The sequence below is a fragment of the Piliocolobus tephrosceles genome, chromosome 3 (genome assembly GCF_002776525.5).
Source record: "Piliocolobus tephrosceles isolate RC106 chromosome 3, ASM277652v3, whole genome shotgun sequence".
Taxonomy (NCBI): Eukaryota; Metazoa; Chordata; class Mammalia; order Primates; family Cercopithecidae; genus Piliocolobus; species Piliocolobus tephrosceles.
Genome location: NC_045436.1, coordinates 82,412,328 through 82,430,119, shown reverse-complemented (window position 1 = coordinate 82,430,119; position 17,792 = coordinate 82,412,328). Strand labels below are relative to the sequence as shown.

Below are 17,792 nucleotides of genomic sequence, written 5' to 3'. Positions count from 1 at the left end.
GAAATAAAGATATGTTTCCCTAACATTCCTAAAGTGACAAAGACCTGAGATAGAAAGAATATTCTCTTGGGCTACCTCTGGCTCTCAGATATGAAACTTATTTTTCAGCTTGGTAAGATGTAGGGAGAAAAGCAGGTAGGTATTGTCTGTGTGGGAAATTCAAAGCATTTGAAAACATCCCCAGATTCTGGCTTGACTGAATGCAATCTTATTAATTCAATAAGCACATGCAATTAAAAGGGTTATGCAGAAAAGACAGTTATATTTCCAAGTGAATGGGAGAAATCTTGTTTTCTAATTGTTTTGTTAGAGGTATGAACCAGAGTAGCATACAAAACCTTAAAATCACTGGCAAAACAGGTGTTAAGACATGTTTATATTCTGCCCCTAGACACTGTTTAACTTAAGGATTTATTCATTCATTTATCAAGCATGTATTGCAGGCCACTCTGGGCAGGCATCGTCCTTGTCACTGGGGGTATGGCAATGAAAAAGGCAGACAAATCCTAGTTATCATGGACCATCTATTGTAGGGGAAAGAGTCACTAAGCCAGTGAACGAGGCAATTCCAGCTGGTGATGAGTCCTTAAGGTTAATGTGACGGCGACAGGGGAGCAACATTAGATAAGGCACCATCTTGTTCGATACTTTAGGGAAGATTTTTGGAAAGTTTATGGTAAAAAATAAGTGAAAAACTTTCAGTTGAGAAATGAGTCCTTTAAAACCTCTGTTGTAATTAATACATAAGGAAAGAAAAGCACAAAATCAGCTGGTTAGCTAGTTGGGGCTCTAAGTCTGTGGTCTACAAGCTGGGGGTGAACTAACCTACCAAGACATCTTTAAGTCCTTGAATGGGGCCAGTGAATGAGCTGAGCAAAGAGAAAAGCAATGCATCACTGTTTCATGTTTTATAAATATCTCTCCTTATTTCTGTAGACACGGGTTACCGAATCTTGTCGTGAAAGAAGTTTGCTTAACCCCTTAGGTTGGTCTCTGTCTTTAAACAAGATTCATTGAGCTCCCCCGTGTGCCACATCATGCTATGCAGTGATCAAGTACACATCATTATAACAACACCTAAGTTACCTACAACTCTCAGGAAATGAGACATTCTGGCTCACGAACATTTCTGTTTGGGAACTAGCACTCATCCCTGCCTCATCATTTAGGTGGGAACAACCCTCTTGTTCTGATTCTGTTCCTGTTACTTTTTGTTGGTTTTGTGAAATGTACTGGTCTACTGCCAGTCGTCGGAGCAGACACTGTTGGCTGGCCACCTCACAGCCAGATCCGCCTCCTCTCTGCTAATAGAGGTGGCCGTGTCCAGCCTCAGAGACTGAATCATCATTTGTTGTTCTAATCCTAGTCCCCTTTGCCAGTGATTGATGTAGGGTTAGGCCCATGACACATTTCAAAAATGAATCATAGGTTGATATCTAATGTGGGGTTTCTGGGGGAAGGTTTCCCTGCCTGATAAGAGATAGACCTGAGGTGAAACTCTCTGCTGTTGCGTAAAATTGAGAAGTTACTTGAGGGCCTGGAGCACTTGGAGCTGCTGCAGCCTTTTTTTGGTGACCTTAAAGAAACATTTTTGACACGGGGTGTCAGAGATGTTTAGCTGCCAAATTAACCCTGCAACCTTCTAACTTTGGTCTTATTATAACATGGTAAAAAATAAAGGCTTAATTGTTTAATCTTGGAGTCAGGTGTTCTGATTTTACAACTCAAAGCATCCTAATTGATATAGCAGTTAAAGGTGTGGGCATTGAAATCAGACTGACTTGTGTTTCAGTCCCAGATCTACCAGTAGTAGGCTGTTCTTCACTGGATACAGGCTACTGAGTCTTTCTGTGCCTTAGTTTCTTTAAACACAGGAATAATAACAGTATCTGCCTCATAGGTAAATTGTGAGGTGTAAAGGAGATAATGCATAGATTATTGACAGCACATGATAACTATCTGCCAAATGTGAGCTATTACAATCATCATTGCCTCTGTGTGAAGCCATCAGAACAAACCTAGGGAGGTGGGCAGAACTGAACGTGTGCAGGCATGGGTGGTGGCTGTGAACAGCATCAGCCAGGGAAGCTGGGGGTGTCGGGAGCAGCAGTGAGCCTGGGAGAGGAGCAGGTAGGACCTGAATCCCCCCACACCCTGCCTGGTCATCCTGAAGATTTAGGTCATAGTTGGCCAGCAGGTCATGGTCTAGACTATGTTTTAAAAAGTTGAATTACATGCTAACATTTCAAAAGGGAAAGATTCCATGTAAAATATAGGTGTATCTATCTCTGATCTTCTTGTAATGGTATTTTTTAAAGCCCTTATTTGTTTAACCCACTTAGAGTCAGGCATTCTCATGTTATAATTAAAAGCAGCCTCGTGGATAAAGGCATGGGTCTTTGAGGTCAAACAAATCTGGGCCTTGGAGAGGGCAGTGTGGGCACCTGGGTGTCCTATTAGCTGGGGGATGCGTCACCTACTTCCTTGTGCTAGGATGCTGCAGTGGCAATGGTACCTCTAGTGAGGAAGGCTGTTGGGGACATAATTTGCCAAAGTGGGTGAAGGAAGGGCCCCTGTTCTTTTACAGTGAGCTCTCAAGCCAAAGTGGGTGACTGACATGCTTCCCTACCCATATTTTTGGTATTGGAATGAAAAGATTTTTAACTAGTCAACTTACAAACATGAGTGAGATTTTGCCTTGTCAAAGATCCAAATTTTGTGTGCGTGCACGTGCGTGTGTAAGTGTGAAGGCTGCGTGTGGTACAAGGGCTATGGGCTCATGCTCTGATACTGGCCTTGGACCAATCACTTAACCTCTAAGCCTCAGTTTCCTTATCTTGAAGGTGAGATTAATGGTAATAACTATCTCACAGTGTTACTGTGAAGATTAAATAAAATAAAGATATAAATTTAGTAAATGCTGGTTTATCAATATCATTCCTCAAAGGATAAGGCTGGTGGTGGCTGGAGGGATCAAGCCTAAGAATCTTTCATTCTGCATGCCAAGAGGAAAGAGCAAATTAAGCCTTCTGTACTAAGGGAAAATAATCATTAGGCTTCATGACCTGAGTTGAAGGAGAAAAATTCAGGCAGAAAGCTGAAGAAATTTCTAATTCCTTTTTTTGGTAAGGTTTTTCCAATTTTACAGAAGCAATAAAATAAAATAAAATTGAGTAGCACTAGGCAAGCCAGCTGTTGGATGATTGTGCAAAGTTCTGCTTCATCCAGCAGAGGCCTCTTGTGCTCAGGAAATGAAGCTGGTGGTGGGTGGAAGGGAGTGCCCTGGGCCAGGGTGCTGGCTTCCTGGAGGCTTCCCCAGAGTACCGGGCGAACTCTGAGGCTTCCCCAGAGTACTGGGCGAAAGTACCTTCCCTTTCCTTTGACCAGAGAAGGTCAAAGCCACCATTTGGCTCTCCCTTCCTTTACTGCCTTCAGCGAGGGGAGGGGAGTCTAAGGAAACACTTGCAGGGCTGTTCCCCAAACCCCTCACCTTCTTGGCTTCAGGGAGCGGGATGCCAGTGCCCCAGAGGAATGCATGGGTGTGAAACTACCTTAAAGAAGGAAATAAAGAGAAAGAGAGAAAAAAAGGGAAGCATGAAGAGGGAAAGAGCTGGGAGAAAGAGAAAAAGAAAGAGAAAGAGAAGAGTTGAGAGAAAGAGACTAGGAGAGAAAGAGAAAGGAAAAAGGAAGGGAGAGAAGAAGAATGAGAGAGAAAAGGTTACAAATGGTGAGAGAGAAAGAGAAAGGGGGGGGAGAGAGAAAGTAGAAAGAAGGGAGAGAAAGGAAGACAGAATAAGAAAAGGAGAGAAAGGAAAGGAGAGAGAAAAGACAGAGACAGAGGGAGAGAGAAAGGGAGAAAGAGAAAGGAGGGGGTGAGAAGGAAGGGAGGAAGGAGAAAGAGGAATTCAAAGGGCGGCTCTGTTTGCTGAGCTCTGATTTCTTTCCTGGCTCCAGGGCTAATAAAGGCTGAGCACCAGCATAGCTGGATCACAAGGTTCAGATCCACAGAGCAAATTTGTCCACTTTCTGCCTGCCTTTTGGTTACAGACAAGTCCCAGACTTAACAATGGTTCAATTTATGATTTCACGACTTTTTGACTTTATGATGGGCTTATCAGGGTATTAGCTGCACTTTCGACTTATAATGGGTTTCAGGACATAACCCTATTGTAAGTGGAGGAACATGTGTATTTCATTTCCATCCACTGTTGCTACCTTGGCAAAAGGGTGGCATATAAATGCTTTTTAATTCAAATTTACTTACTATGGATCTATGAAAACTTGGCAGCAAGCCTCCTGAATAGATGATTGACAGAGGAGAAGTCAGATGAGCTATTTAAAGGCTCAGTAACAAAACAATCAGGAAAGGACCAAAACTGTGAGCTATGGGCATGATTTGGGGAAAGGAATTACATTCTGCTGATGGAGGGACCAAAATGGTCCTTGGCCCACACGTTGTGTGCATATGTTGCTCATCATTCAAGATGTGCATTTGGCTAGGCAGTAAAGGAAGGGAGAGCCAAATGGTGGCTTTGACCTTCCCAGATCAAAACTGGGATGGAGAAGAATGCTAAGGACTGCTTGCATCAATCAGGCCTGAGAGGTTCCGTCATCCATGAGCATATACACACTTCCTAAGTACACATGGTCTCCATCTATTTGGGAGGTAAAATTCCCCCTGCTACTGTGATCGCAGGCAGCAGTGGTGGAGGGGCAGGCAGGGGCTTCAGGACCTAAAGGAAGAGAGCAAGAATGTTGCTTTTTGGCAGCCCTGCTCCTGTAGCAGGACCTATCTGTGGGATTACGATGGGTCTTTATGGGGATGTCATTTCTGGTCCGTTTGGCCTCTCTAGGCCAGGCTTTGCTTCAGCTGTGAGGCAGGATTCTGCATTAACATGGGTGGCCCATGGATAGCTTTTTGGGGGTCCTGGCTTGAATTGTTGAGGGAACGTGAAGGGACACAAAGAAATGGCAAAAAGAGGCAAGTGGTGGAGAAAAAAAGCTTCTGAGGCCCCCAAAGCAAAAGGAATGGGGCTGGAAGGAGTGGGTAGGGGGAAGAAAGTCAGTATGGACTCAAGGCCTCTTCCTGGGCCTGTTCTTGGGGACTGGTGCCAAGTATGATGTGTGCTGAAGTTGAGTTAGTTTGTTGAGGGAATGCTGGCTTCCTGCTGTTTGGCCACCCTTGGATAATACTTCAGAGTCCCCAGTTGGCAAGCTTCTTCCCTCTCCTGGGCATGACCCACCCCTTCGAAGCAGTTGTGTGTTCCATGATGCACTGCTGCAGCATGAAGCCAAGGAGCACGGTATGTGGATTGAAGACTGAGTCCTGGCCCAGCCCTTGCTCTTTACATTAGACCAGGGACCTTCCAGCATATCAGCAACTCTGTCCTGTGGAGAATGGCAGGAATTAAAATCCCTCCCTGTTCACCTCTCAGGTTGCTATGACAGTCACTACTTGAAAATATTTTCTAAATGAAAACATTCACATTTAAAGTTTTTATTTTTGCTAATTTTTTCAAAATTACAGAAAAAAATTATTTCAGAAGACTAAGGGAACATTTGCATTTGAATAAGGTGATAAAAAGGGATTCTGAAAATAAAAAAAAAAAAACAACCCGTGATACGAAGTTTTTCATTCAATTTTTTTTTCTTTTAATTACATTTATTTTAATGCTGAATTTACTCCCGTGCCATAAGTTTTTGGTTTCTTCAGTTTCTTCTGGGATATCTTTTTCTTCTGAGCAACCACCTCTTCTGGTTTAGGAACAATCTGTTTCTTTTCAGTAAGGATCATCTCAATGTGGCAGGGGGAGCTCATGTATGGGTTAATCCAACCATGAACTCTGTAGGTCCGTCGGCGCATCTTAGGTGCTTTGTTCACTTGGATATGCTCGATGACCAGAGAATCTACATCTAAACCCTTAAGTTCAGTGTTACTCTCTGCGTTTTTAAGCATGTGCAGCAAAAATTCAGCACTCTTTTTGGGCCACCGACCTTGTGTCCAGCCCCACTGCTTAGCCTGGGCACACCTGCCAACTCCACCATTGTAACATCGGAATGGTACGCACTGTTTCTGTAAAGTGACATCTTTCGGATACTTCGTGGCTTTTCGAATACGCATACCCTTGATGGCCTGGGCAGTTTCACGAGTGTTCTTAAAGTGAACCCGAAGATTGGAACCTCTTGATTTGCATGATTTCGTGGGGATCTCCGGGTCAAGTGAATAGCGAACCATTTTCACAGATTACCTCAGGCCGCTTAGGGAAAAGAGCTTCATTCAATTTTTTAAAGCCAAAAAACAAATTGTGCAGTATTGCTTTAGGAAAAGGAAAAAGGGAACTGTGAAACAGTTTTGAAATGAAGAAAATATCTCTTTTCGCCAGGGAACAGACCTAATAACCTGGTTGTCTAGTATTGGGCATCAACTTATAGCCTTCCCTGCCTGATGTGCCCCAAAATAGTCCTCAGGGTTCGACCTCACTATCTTCATCACCAGCTCTGCTTCCTGTATCCTAAGAGGGAATCCTGGGAGAAAGCGTTTTGAGAATTTCTGTTTCATCTGCTATCCTTCTGGCCTGAAGAGAATATTATTTCCACAAGAACCAATTTCTGCTCCTTTCCAATTTATCTGAGAAAGTGGGAGCCAAGGTCTTTCTGGCTCTCCGCAGATCACAACCAAGATAAACTTGCTTATCCCTTTCTTTTGGGTAGGATCTTGAAGGGCCAAGGACTCTTGAAGAATGCTAACAGTGGTGTCTACAAGCCCAGGACTTATTGTGCAGCATTTAAGGAACTATGGAGCATAGAGGTTGGAGAACAGAGATCTCTGTGAATCAGTGCGAGGGCAACAAGACGTAGCTGCTGTAACTTTTCTCCAGCCTACCTGCCCTCATATCCTTGATCATCTCTGAGGATTTCCTTAAGAAAAACTGTGACTTTGTGCTTACAATGCAATCTTCATGCTTAATCCTAGGAAATGATTTTGCCTTTAGTAATGGCCATTTACCATGATTGCAGGTGACTTTCAGAGTGAATGTCTGCATACAAGTTGGAACTAGAAAGAAACTTATGGCTCATCCTCCCTCAGGGAAGGGATTTTGACCTGTGCCAAAGACTGTGACCTGTTCCAAAATCAATAGCTCTCTTAATACTGGGAACAGAAGTAGACCACCCTCCTATCTTCACTGCTCTCAGTGTGACCAAGGGACTGAAGTTTTTCTCCAGCACAACATGAGAGGAGGTGACACATTCAAAACTCCCTCACATACTTTTCTCAGCATTTTTCTGCTGGCTGACTGGGGCTATCACCCCTAGCAAGACCTTAGGAACCAAGCGTTGGAGGAAGAATGACTGTCAGCCTGGATCCCTGCGTGGCTAAGTGGAAGAGAGACACTACTTACCCCTAACCCTGCTGCAGTGTTGTTACTGGAGTCAAGTGATCCTGCAGTCATGCCTCTCATGTGTCTCAGTTTCCCCATGACCACCCACTGTAGTGCCTGGCAAGCAACAGATGCCCAAGAAATCTTGATTGAATACGTGTCTTTATTCTTTGAAGACTCTTGTGATAGTTCAATGAAATAATCACTTTGGAAAGAGATATTAATGTGGAAAAGCTGGTTGACAGAAGTAAGATAATGCTATCTCACCCCTTTCCTCCCTTTCAACTTAAGAAGCTTGAACAACTTGTTGAACTATTCATTTGTCCAGGGTAACAGAAAAAGGCTATTGTGGACATAATGAAATCCATAGTAATTAAAGGAGATCCATTTAATTGCAAGCCTCTCCTCAGTGTCTCCCCCAATTCCAAAACCAAATCACAAACCTGGAAAACCAATGGACAGGAACTTTAGTCTCTAGGATTGGTATTTACATGAAGCAGCCAGCCACAGTGAGGCCAATGGAGAAGAGACACTCTCACTTTGTAGGCGTTCAGAAAAAGAGAAAAACTTGAATGGTTTAGGAAGGTGATCTTTAAGATCTTATCTAATCCCAAGTTCTGTGATCGTCAAGAAAATAAACAGAATTTTAGTTTCATCCTGTTTTGACTCTTGTGCCTCCCATGTCCATTCCCTGGGGAAGCACAAGTCAGAAAGAGAATTTCCCCCAAAAGCACAAAATAGGAGGCTGAAAGAAATGAATAACTTTCAGTCAATGAATAATTCATATTTAAGCATCCCTGCCTCTTATTAGGGGGAGAATCAAGTCTCCAAGCAATATGTCCTTTTAGTTATACTTTGGGTACATTTTGCATTTTGGTTGGGTACATGATGACTCTATCATCTTTGCATAGGACTGTAGGCATTTTTCCTTCTCTTTTAAATAAAGCATCTTTTTGTCAAAGGACTGCAAACCTCACTAAAGAATAGTTTTTGGAATCAGACGGGCCTGCATGTGAATCTGGGGTGAGTTATTTAATAACTTCAGATCATTCGTTTCCTTATTATAAACTGGGGTTAAATATATACCTCATGGGGTGTCTTGAGAATTATCATTAGAAATTATTAATCCAAAGAGGCTGGCATGTAATAAATGCTCCATGCTGGCTGGATCTTTCCCCTCCTCCTTTTTTTCTGCTAAAATGTACAAAGTCCGGTTTGTGCGGCTGCATTCCGTGGTGGTGACCAGGAACGTCTGTGCCACATTCAGCTACTTCAGGAGACACAGGTAGGTAAATGGCAGCAGCAGGGCTTCGTTCTGCTGAAAAGAAAGACTGCTGATCCTGAAAATGTCTGGGTTATGCCTGCAGAGTATAGAAACCTCAAAAATGACTGAAGTTCTGAGGAAGCTATTTTTAAATGGCCTCCTGCTGTGACACAAGCTTTCTGGGAAGGTTTATTTCAGGCCCATTATAGCTTTCCACCTGATCTCCTGCATTCCTTTTGGTTTATCTCCATCTGCTGGTACAATATGAAAGATACTTTCACACAGACCCAGACGACTGGTGGCCTTGCTGTTGCAGCACCACACAGAGGTTCAGGCCAGCACTGAGATCTGGGAGGAAGAAGAAGAAGTTTCTGAGACAGAAGAGAAATGGGGCTTCTTATGAAAGAAGGGGAATGTCATTTTTCTATCTTGGCGTGAGTTACTTAGTTGTTCCTCCTCCTCAAGTCAGCTTCGCTTCAAGTGAACTTCTGGTAGGTGAGCTGTCAAGTTGGAAGCCTGGAGCATGGTGACAATCCACTCCACAGTTAAGGCTTAAAACCTCAACCATTATTTAATTTGCTCACGAATCTGCAATGTGGGCAGGGCTCTGCAGCACAGCTTGTCTCTATTCTGGGCAGCATCAGCTGAGGCAGTTTGAAGGCTAGATGGGGTGACTCAGTGGCTGAGGGCTGGAATCTTCTGAAAGCTTCACTCCCTTACACATCTCTTGGTTGATGCTGGTATCGGCCGGGGTCTCAGTAAGTCTGTGGACTGAACACCTGCACTTGGTTGCTCCACGTGGCCACCTGGCTCCCTCAGAGCACAATGACCAGCTTCTAAGAGAGAGGGCCCAGCACGATGGGGCGGAAGTTGTTTTCCATTTTATGACTTAACCTTGGAAGTCACTTAGCATCTCCTCCGTCCTTGTCACAGGTCTGCTTAGATTCTCAGAGAAGGAACCCAGGCCCCTCCCCTCAGTGGGAGGAGTGTCAGTGTCATGTTGTAAGACAAGAGGCCTTGTAGTGGCCAGGTGGGAAACAGTGATCTGCCACAGAAAGGAAACTGCAGAGGAGTGGAGGCATGGGCTGCTTGTTGGAAAATTAAGAATTAAGGAAAGTCAGAGCTGTATTTTTTCACTTTACAGGAACTTCACTTTACAGTGGGGCTGGGTAGGGGCTGGGTAGGGGTGGAGAAATGGCAATGTAATAGAAAACAGAAGTAGAATTTTCCTTGAGAATCTATTTATTTGGGAGATGCTGTAAAATGAAGAACCTAAACTGGTTTTATACCAGTGAAAAGTTTTGCTTAAAAAAGCCTTCCCTATTTCAAGATTATTTATCAATGACGTCTGGTACCTCCAATATTTTTATGGCTTAATTTTTGACATAGTTGGAAATTATTTTGATGAAAGGAGGCAGGCAGGTGTTCAGATGGATTGTTTTCAAGTGAATTGCCAGTTGAGACCCCTGTTTATTGAGTGATATGGTTTGACTGTGTCCCCACTCAAATCTCATCTTGAATTATAGCTTCCACAATTCCCACGTGTTGTGGGAGGGACCCGGTGGGAGATAAGTGAATCATGAAGGCAGTTTCCCCCATACTGTTCTTGTGGTAGTAAGTTTCGTGAGATCTGATGGTTTTGTAAGGGGGAACCCCTTTCGCTTGTCTCTCATTTTCCTTTTGCCTGCTTCCATGTAAGACGTGTCTTTCACCTTCTGCCATGATCGTGAGGCCTCCCCAAACACATGGAATTGTGAGTCCACTGAACCTCTTTTTCTTTATAAATTATGCAGTCTCGGGTATGTCTTTATCAGCATTTATCAGACTAATATATTGAGTAATCATCTTTTTCTCATTGATTTGCAATTTTACTTTATCATATACTATATTCCTATATATTTTGGAGCCTACTTCTGGACTCAATTTATTTTTATCTGCCTTCTCATCCAGATAATGTCTCATCATGAGCTCTGGAGCTAGACACAGCTGCGTGTAAACTCAGAATCAGCTTAGCTATGGTTTACTTTAAGCCTCAATGTCCTTCTCTATAAGTTGGGTTGTTTTTCAAGATTAATGGCTCAACGTGTTGCACAAAATTGTTCTGCATGGTTCCCAGTACCTGTGCAAGCAAGGTTCTTGGGGAAACGGACTCTGAGTTAGAAATTTATGTATTGAATGTTTTTCTGGAGTGCCTTCAAGATCAACAGCTATGGAAGGGTGAGAGAGTAAGCAGCATGGGCAGAGGGAGAAGTTGAGTGCAATGCAGCCTCAGCCACTCTAATGGGAACCCTGAAGTTTAAACAGCCCTTCAGTGTTGTCCCGGGTTGGACAGGCTTATTCATATGCCCACACTGATCAATTTGCATGGGTGCCACTGTGGAAATGGATATGGCCTAGAAAGACATGGCTCTCTGCAGCAGAGGCAGTCCATGAGGAAGCTGACAGCTAGAGTGCACCACCAGCAGACCAGTCCTTTGTCAAAGGGGAATTCTGGCTGTGCATCACAGTGTCGACCATAGCTCAAAAACTTTGATTTTTTTTCCTCTTCCCTTACTCCCAACTCTTTCAGAAGCAGTTCAGCAAAGCTTCATGCTGGAAGGCTCCTAGTCCAGGGCCCTCCAGTATATGGAAATGTTAACACTTTTATCACAGAGGTGTGGAGAAGACATTGCAGAGGTGTAGCATTGTATAAGATGGAGGAAAGTGAGGTGGCACAATCTAAATACGACGAGCTGGGTATGGATTTGACAAATCCAAAGCTTTCATCTTAGGTTAAAACACTTTCCTTTTGATCATTATTTGTTCATTTCTAGATTAAAAAATTGACTCTAATAGGCAATGTGAATGTGATAACCAGGCTATGGAATTATCCCATGATTATAAGGAAGCATCTTAGAAAAGTATTTGCACAGATCAAACAAGGTGAGGTCATCAATTTGCTTTTCCTTTTATTATAAAAGTAAAATAAAAAATAGCATTTATAAATCCAACATTTTTTTCCTTTAAAGTATTTGATCTAAAAAACATATTTACAATAGCAAAATGCAGAAAAGGGGGAAAATACCATTTTCAGCAATGATTGTAACCATGTTTAAATATTGACAAGTACTTTTTTTTTTCAAATCAGAGAAATAACCATATTAGAAAAAGCAATATGCCTTTTTTTAAAATGGCACGTCAAGTGACTCTCATTTTAAAATATCCCTTTTCTTAACCCTTAATTTGAATGCAAAACGATGTTGTGGATGGTCAGAAGGAATGCCAGGTGGGGACAGTGATACCTTTAATGACAATGGGAACGTAGCAGAAGGACAATAGCAATGACAACAGAAAGCAGCTGTGATCCGGCAGCAGCCGGCAAAGCTTAGTAAGCAACCTCATCCCCAGATGCATCCGCTCAGCCAGTGCTGTGATTGCTAGATACTATCTGTAAGTGAACCAAACTAAAATTCATTTATGAACCAAGAAAGGAAGCCAAGTTGAAAAGGTCTCGAGTTATATCGAGAATGATTCAGGCAGGCCGGCTCTCTGAGCACCTCTGGACGCACTTCAGCTTCTGTTTTGTGGACAATGCAGTAGAATTTTAGGGCTTTGGTTTATACGGTGTGGGAAATTGTCAGCAGGCTAAATTTTGCCTTCTAGAGGTCCTTCCTGCCCATAATCATGGGGCATTTTGTTGAGAGTTAGCAGTGAGCCACCACTGGTCAGAGACTCAGTAAAGCTGAGTTTGCGGAAGGATGTCTCCACGCCGCTGTCGCAGACGCTGTCGCTGTCTCGGAGCTCATCTGAGGGGAGAAAGCACAAATTCACTGGGGGAATGGCCGGGACCAGGCAAAGCCTTTGCTCTCATACACCTTATGCTCCAGATGGGCTCCAAGTTTGGCTCTAAAAAGCTCATGGACTATTCTGTGGACAACTCTTGCCCATTGGCTTCTGCCAGCCACACATCCCACCTGTGCCACCCCCACTGTCACGACTGCTCACCGTGGTGGGAAGGGCAGAAGGTACCGTGGGACATACTGCGAGGATGTTATGAATTAGCCAAATGTCAGAATTAGCCAAATGCTTTCACATCTTCCTCCTGCAATCTAGTCTTGTGTTTGAGAATCCTTTCTGAATTCTCTTCACTCACAGTGGACCTTTTCTTCCCTTAGAAATCAGGTGTATTTTTCCCACCGCCGTATTATCTATTTTATAGCTGGGGAAACTGCTGAATCTCAGCAAAATAAATTGGTGACAGAAGCAAGAACTAAAAATTAGCTCTCTGGGCCTCATATGCTATTACAGCATACATCGCCTTGAAAACACTTTTGGCAGCAAAGAAGTAAAATGATTTTAGTGAAAATTAGTCTATACTGGAAAATCAGATTGAATTCCCTTTGTTGATAAGTATCCTTAGGGATACGACCAAGGCAAATTATTTCCTATACAGTGAGTAAGGAAACGGAAGTCTAATATACACTAATCAAAATGCTATCTTCTTAGGTATCAAATTCCAGTATTAGAATATTAAGACTTTAATGCCAGTGGCATGACTATCATCTTGGTACTGATTGATTTATTTAATCAACCAATCTTTATTTGGTGTCTATTATGTGCTACAAACTATGAGATATCCTAAAAATAACTACAAATTAGGGGCCTAATGCTTAGGTAGGTATTTACTTTTTTAAACAATATAAGTATTTGCTTTTTTTTTTTTTTTTTTTTTTTTTTAAATATCTGTGCAGAAGGAGCACTGGGCAGTGACTAGAGATCTGGGTTGTTTTCCAGCGGATACATTATTCCTTTCTCAAGTGCACACAATGACACCTGCCCTTGCTCCCCTGGGAAGGCCCCCTGGCAGGGTGACATGGGTGCTGTAATTGAGTGGCAAGAAAGAGCCAGCCAATTAAGAGCTTTCCAGGGAATGGGAAGAGAACGGTCAAAAGGCTGGATCAGACCAGTGAGCCAGGGGAGCAGAGAAAACCCTTGGGAATGGAAGGGCAGTGTGGACAGTGTGGAGGAAGAGGTTCCACAGCAATGTTTAAGAAAGCAAATGAGTAAAGCAGGGACACAGTTTTACCTTTAAAACCTCGAACATTGCTACGCATACAGTGTATGCTCGATCAGGATTTGCTGAATGAATGACTGAATGAACTGAAGGGTATAACCCAGAAGTAACACAATGTCACTCATTTTTAAAAAGAATCACACTATCTGGTGGGCAGACAGTGGACTGAAGGGAGGTGGACAGGAAGGAAACAAGGGGACTGAGTAGGAGCCGTGCAAGAATCTAGGCAGGAAATGACGGCGGGCTGGACTAGGGCGGTGGTTGCAGACCGGATGCCATTTGATGAGTTGCATATGAAGTGATTAGTGCCAGAAAGGACTCCTGAGGAATTCCTGGGTTTTGTCTTAACCTCCTGGAAGATGGCAGTGCTTCTGACAGATGTGGCGAGTATTGGGCTTGGGTGAGGTAGAAAGCAGAGAGGGTTTAGGACTGACCCTGGAAGGCTGTGACTTTAAAAGGTGAGTGTGGAAGAGGCAGCCAGGGGAGTGTGCTGTGGAGGAGCCAGGAATGGAGACGGTCTGAAGTTGAAGGTAGGGGTCAACCATGACACACTCTGCGAGTTGTCAAGGTGAAAAGGAGGTGACTAGATCTGGCAATGTGGAGGTGATTGGTCACTGTGAGGAGAGCAGGCCTGGTGGAGTGGTGGTGATGTGATCCCAACTGCAGGAGGCCAAGCAGAGAGTGGAAGGTGGCAAGCTGGAAAGAACAGCTCTAAAAAATTCTTCTGAGGAGCTCTGCTGTGTAAGGGAATAGAGCAATTGGACTGTAGCTAAAAGGGATGTGGGATCAAGAGGGTGATTGTTTCGGTGTGTTTTGTTTTTAAAGATGAGGAAATCATGAAATGCTTGCTAGGTGATCTAGTCGGGGAGTGGGGAGGAGGAACGGCTAGAACAGGAGACGGGTAAGAATGAACAGTCACAACCTAGTAGAGGTGAGGGGGCTAGATCCAGGGGAGAGGTGGCTCCTCAGCTGGGCAAAGAAATTTAACCCACCAAGCCCAGATGGAAGGCTGCCAGTGTGGGCACAGGCACAGGTGGGCTGGCACTTGGTGCAAAGGTGAGAGGGTTCTGGTTTCTTCTGTTTTCAATAGAGTTTGAAGCAAGGGTGTTGCATGATTAAGGGGAGGGAAGGAGTGTTGGGGGATTAGAAATAGAAAGCATGGAACGGTCATTTACAGAGTGGGAGAATAAAATTGTAGGAAATACAGGATTACTGGGCTGGGTTGAGAGTCCATTTCATATGGTTGTGAGATTTTTGGTGGCATGACACATGGTCCCATTTATGGTGGGGGACAAGGTCAGTGTCATGAGCATGAGAGGAGGCAAAGGAAGGAGATCGTTCTCTCTCTGTATCTTGTTCTCTCTTTAAGGTAAATATTATTTCTCTCATGTCTTAAATTTAATCACCTGCAATCATGTTGTTTTTCGTATTTATTGTATTATTTAGTGTTTACTAAGTAGTTCATGTGTCAATGTGATTTTCCAAGGGAACTGCCCCCTCATCTGAATGGTACTATCAAGAGAGGCAGAGGGTGAGCCCAGGGCGTACACAGACGCACAGGGAACTGTACTGAGAAGATGAGAAAGAAAATTGCCACATCCTATCCCAAGAGAGCTGAAGACACCAGCCTGGGGGAGCTGGAAAATATCTCCACTGTCTTTTGTCTTTTTTCTTTACCTATTTGCTGCCTTGTGGAGGCAGGCGAGAGAGGCAGCGAGTGGGCCTGAGAGGTGGTCTTCACTGGGCTGGAGGCTGCCTGGATCACTTCAATCGCTTCAGTGTAGCCCATTTGTCTCAGGGCCTCCACCAGCTCTCTGACTGTCCCCCCAGAGACCTGTGAGAAAAAAGGAAGGAGGAGCATGTTCCTGTGTTCGAGTCCCACTGCAGGCTGTAAGCACTGACAGCCCACCCTTCCCTCTTCCATGCTGCCTCCTCCAATCAGGAGCCAGGAGGAAATGGAAAGGGCAGAGAACAGCGACTAAGAAAATACAGTCTTTGAATCAAGTTTCCTGTTTCGGCTCAAAGATCACTCAGGAAATCACAGAGAAGTGGTTTGTAGTAAGCACACAAAGACAGAGAGAGAAGCGCTGAGGCAGTGAAACTCTGCCTACAGTAACGTCTACACAGTCTCCCTCTATAAGCTGAAGCTCTGAAATCCATGGAGAAACAAAAGCTAACCATGAAATTTTCAACAGAAAACAACTTCACCCCATGCTTTTCTACATTTTATTTTTAGAAATGAAAAAAAAAAAAAAAATCACCAGGTAATGGCTCCACTAGGAGTCACCTCACAGAACATGACTCAATGCCCCCGCCACATGGTAAGGTGTGTTCTTGGGGACAGGAAGCTATGCATGTTGATTACAGTCGATCGTTTGCTCAGGGCTGTTAAAGTTCTGTGAAAATCCCGACCCTCTACATAGCATTTTCACAGGAAGTCTCCAGGTATTTGAAAATGGGGAAAATCTGAAGGTATCTGAAAACAACATTCTCAGGAAGATGGGCTGCCAACTTTTAGTCTGGGTCACCCTCCCAGGCCTTGGGCAATGAGTGGTTTTCTTCTTCAGAGTTAAGGAACAGGGAAGGAGATTATGCCCTGGCCAGAGATGTTAACAGAGTAAAGTCAAAGGAAAATTCCTAAATCTGTATGGTAACGTGTTACCTCATAGTTGTCCATAAGTGTTTTGGAAGGAGCAGGACTCAGCCGGAAGGCATTATTAAGTATCCCCAGGCCTAATTTCTGTGCCAGAGTAGCCCAGTTTTTGTCTGGATCAGGAATTTCTAGCAACTTATAGAGCTGCAGCTTCACATCTTCAGCCAGCTGTTTCATGTCTCCTGAAGGAAATGAAGAAAGAACACACTTGTTCTAACCTGCCATAGACACTCTGGAGGGACTGATCAATGCCACCTGGCTTCCTCCAACTCCCAGTGGAAGCAACCAAGCTACTCTACTTGAAGGTCAAAGCCCAGCTGAGTAGCAGGCAGTATATATTTATAGTAGATTAAAACTGGATATTCTCCTTATCTACCTCCAGCATCTTTTGGTTCTGAAATAAGAAATGTACTTTTCACAGTAGACCCTGGATAATGCTGGTTCCTCCCTTTAAATGATACTGTGGAGATAATAATGGTTATGAGAATCTGGTTCTATCACAACCCACCTTGTGCTAGTAAATCATCAGATGTAAACTCTGGCTCATATGGTTTCCCATTTAATATGTCAAATACCTGTTGGCAAGAAAAACACCAGAAATTGTTATACATCAAAGGGACCACTAGGGCAGTCTGTTTCTTTATGATAAAGAACTCAGCATGTCCTCCTTAGGAGGGCCTGGTACCCTAATGATGGAGGAATGGCAAGAGGAGTCAGGACCACCCTCCAAGAATATGGTACCCTTTGAGGGAAGAACAAGCTGTGGGAGCTCTGGTGCAGGGAAGTTGTGCTTTGTACAAACTCTCTGAACTGGGTCAGAATACCCAACCAAACTGCAGAGAGTCAGAGCTATAGCCTTTTGGAAGGAACAGGCAGTCCAGGCCACCATGTCAATCATCTCCTGCTCAGAGACCTAAGGCTAGGGAAGAGCTTACTCAGAGCTGTGAAGCTGTGTCCCCTCTTCCATAGTAACAAGCTTGTGAGAATTAACTGTATAAGCTTGCTGAGATGTCTAGATGTTCACAAGGCTTGGTGTTAACCCTCTGGCAATACTGACGTTTTAACTGAGGGTCAAGAAATGTCTTAGGCTAAAAGAAAAAAAATTCCAAAGCTGCAGAAGCATTTGTGGTATTCTCTGCAGTCACTCTGTTGCAGGCTGACCTGGGTAAGGAGAGCGTGGGGTCACTGAGTGCATCATCTTTTTGTGTTCTGTGGCAAGGCCTTCTGGGGAAATGAGGTGCTAACATAAAGGGAGAACCATGTAGTCTCTGCCAACGTCAGTGAGCTGGACACAAACAGGCTGTGGGAGGCAGATGAGCAGTTTTAGAAGTGGAGCCTTTGTAGAGACATGGATGCAGCTGGAAACCATCATTCTTAGCAAATTATCACAAGAAGAGAAAACCAAACACCGCGTGTTCTCACTCATAGGTGGGAACTGAACAA

At 43.8% G+C, this 17,792-nt stretch overlaps 1 protein-coding gene and 1 pseudogene across 4 annotated transcripts in view; both read right to left on the bottom strand.

The window, feature by feature from the left end:
- Positions 1 to 5,679: 5,679 nt before the first annotated feature.
- Positions 5,680 to 6,254, bottom strand: LOC111547972 (annotated as a pseudogene).
- Positions 6,255 to 11,576: 5,322 nt separating this feature from the next.
- Positions 11,577 to 17,792, bottom strand: part of NFKB1 (nuclear factor kappa B subunit 1) — a 131,066-nt gene continuing 124,850 nt past the window's right edge. For all 4 annotated transcript variants that reach the window (XM_023220099.3, XM_023220100.3, XM_023220101.2 and 1 more), the window contains 4 exons: positions 16,858 to 16,924; positions 16,359 to 16,531; positions 15,374 to 15,530; positions 11,577 to 12,428 (listed from right to left, as the gene is read on the bottom strand). In XM_023220099.3, coding sequence (XP_023075867.2) covers positions 12,268 to 12,428; positions 15,374 to 15,530; positions 16,359 to 16,531; positions 16,858 to 16,924 — 558 coding nt within the window. In that variant the 3' untranslated portion in view covers positions 11,577 to 12,267. The remainder of the gene's footprint in view (positions 12,429 to 15,373; positions 15,531 to 16,358; positions 16,532 to 16,857; positions 16,925 to 17,792) is intronic.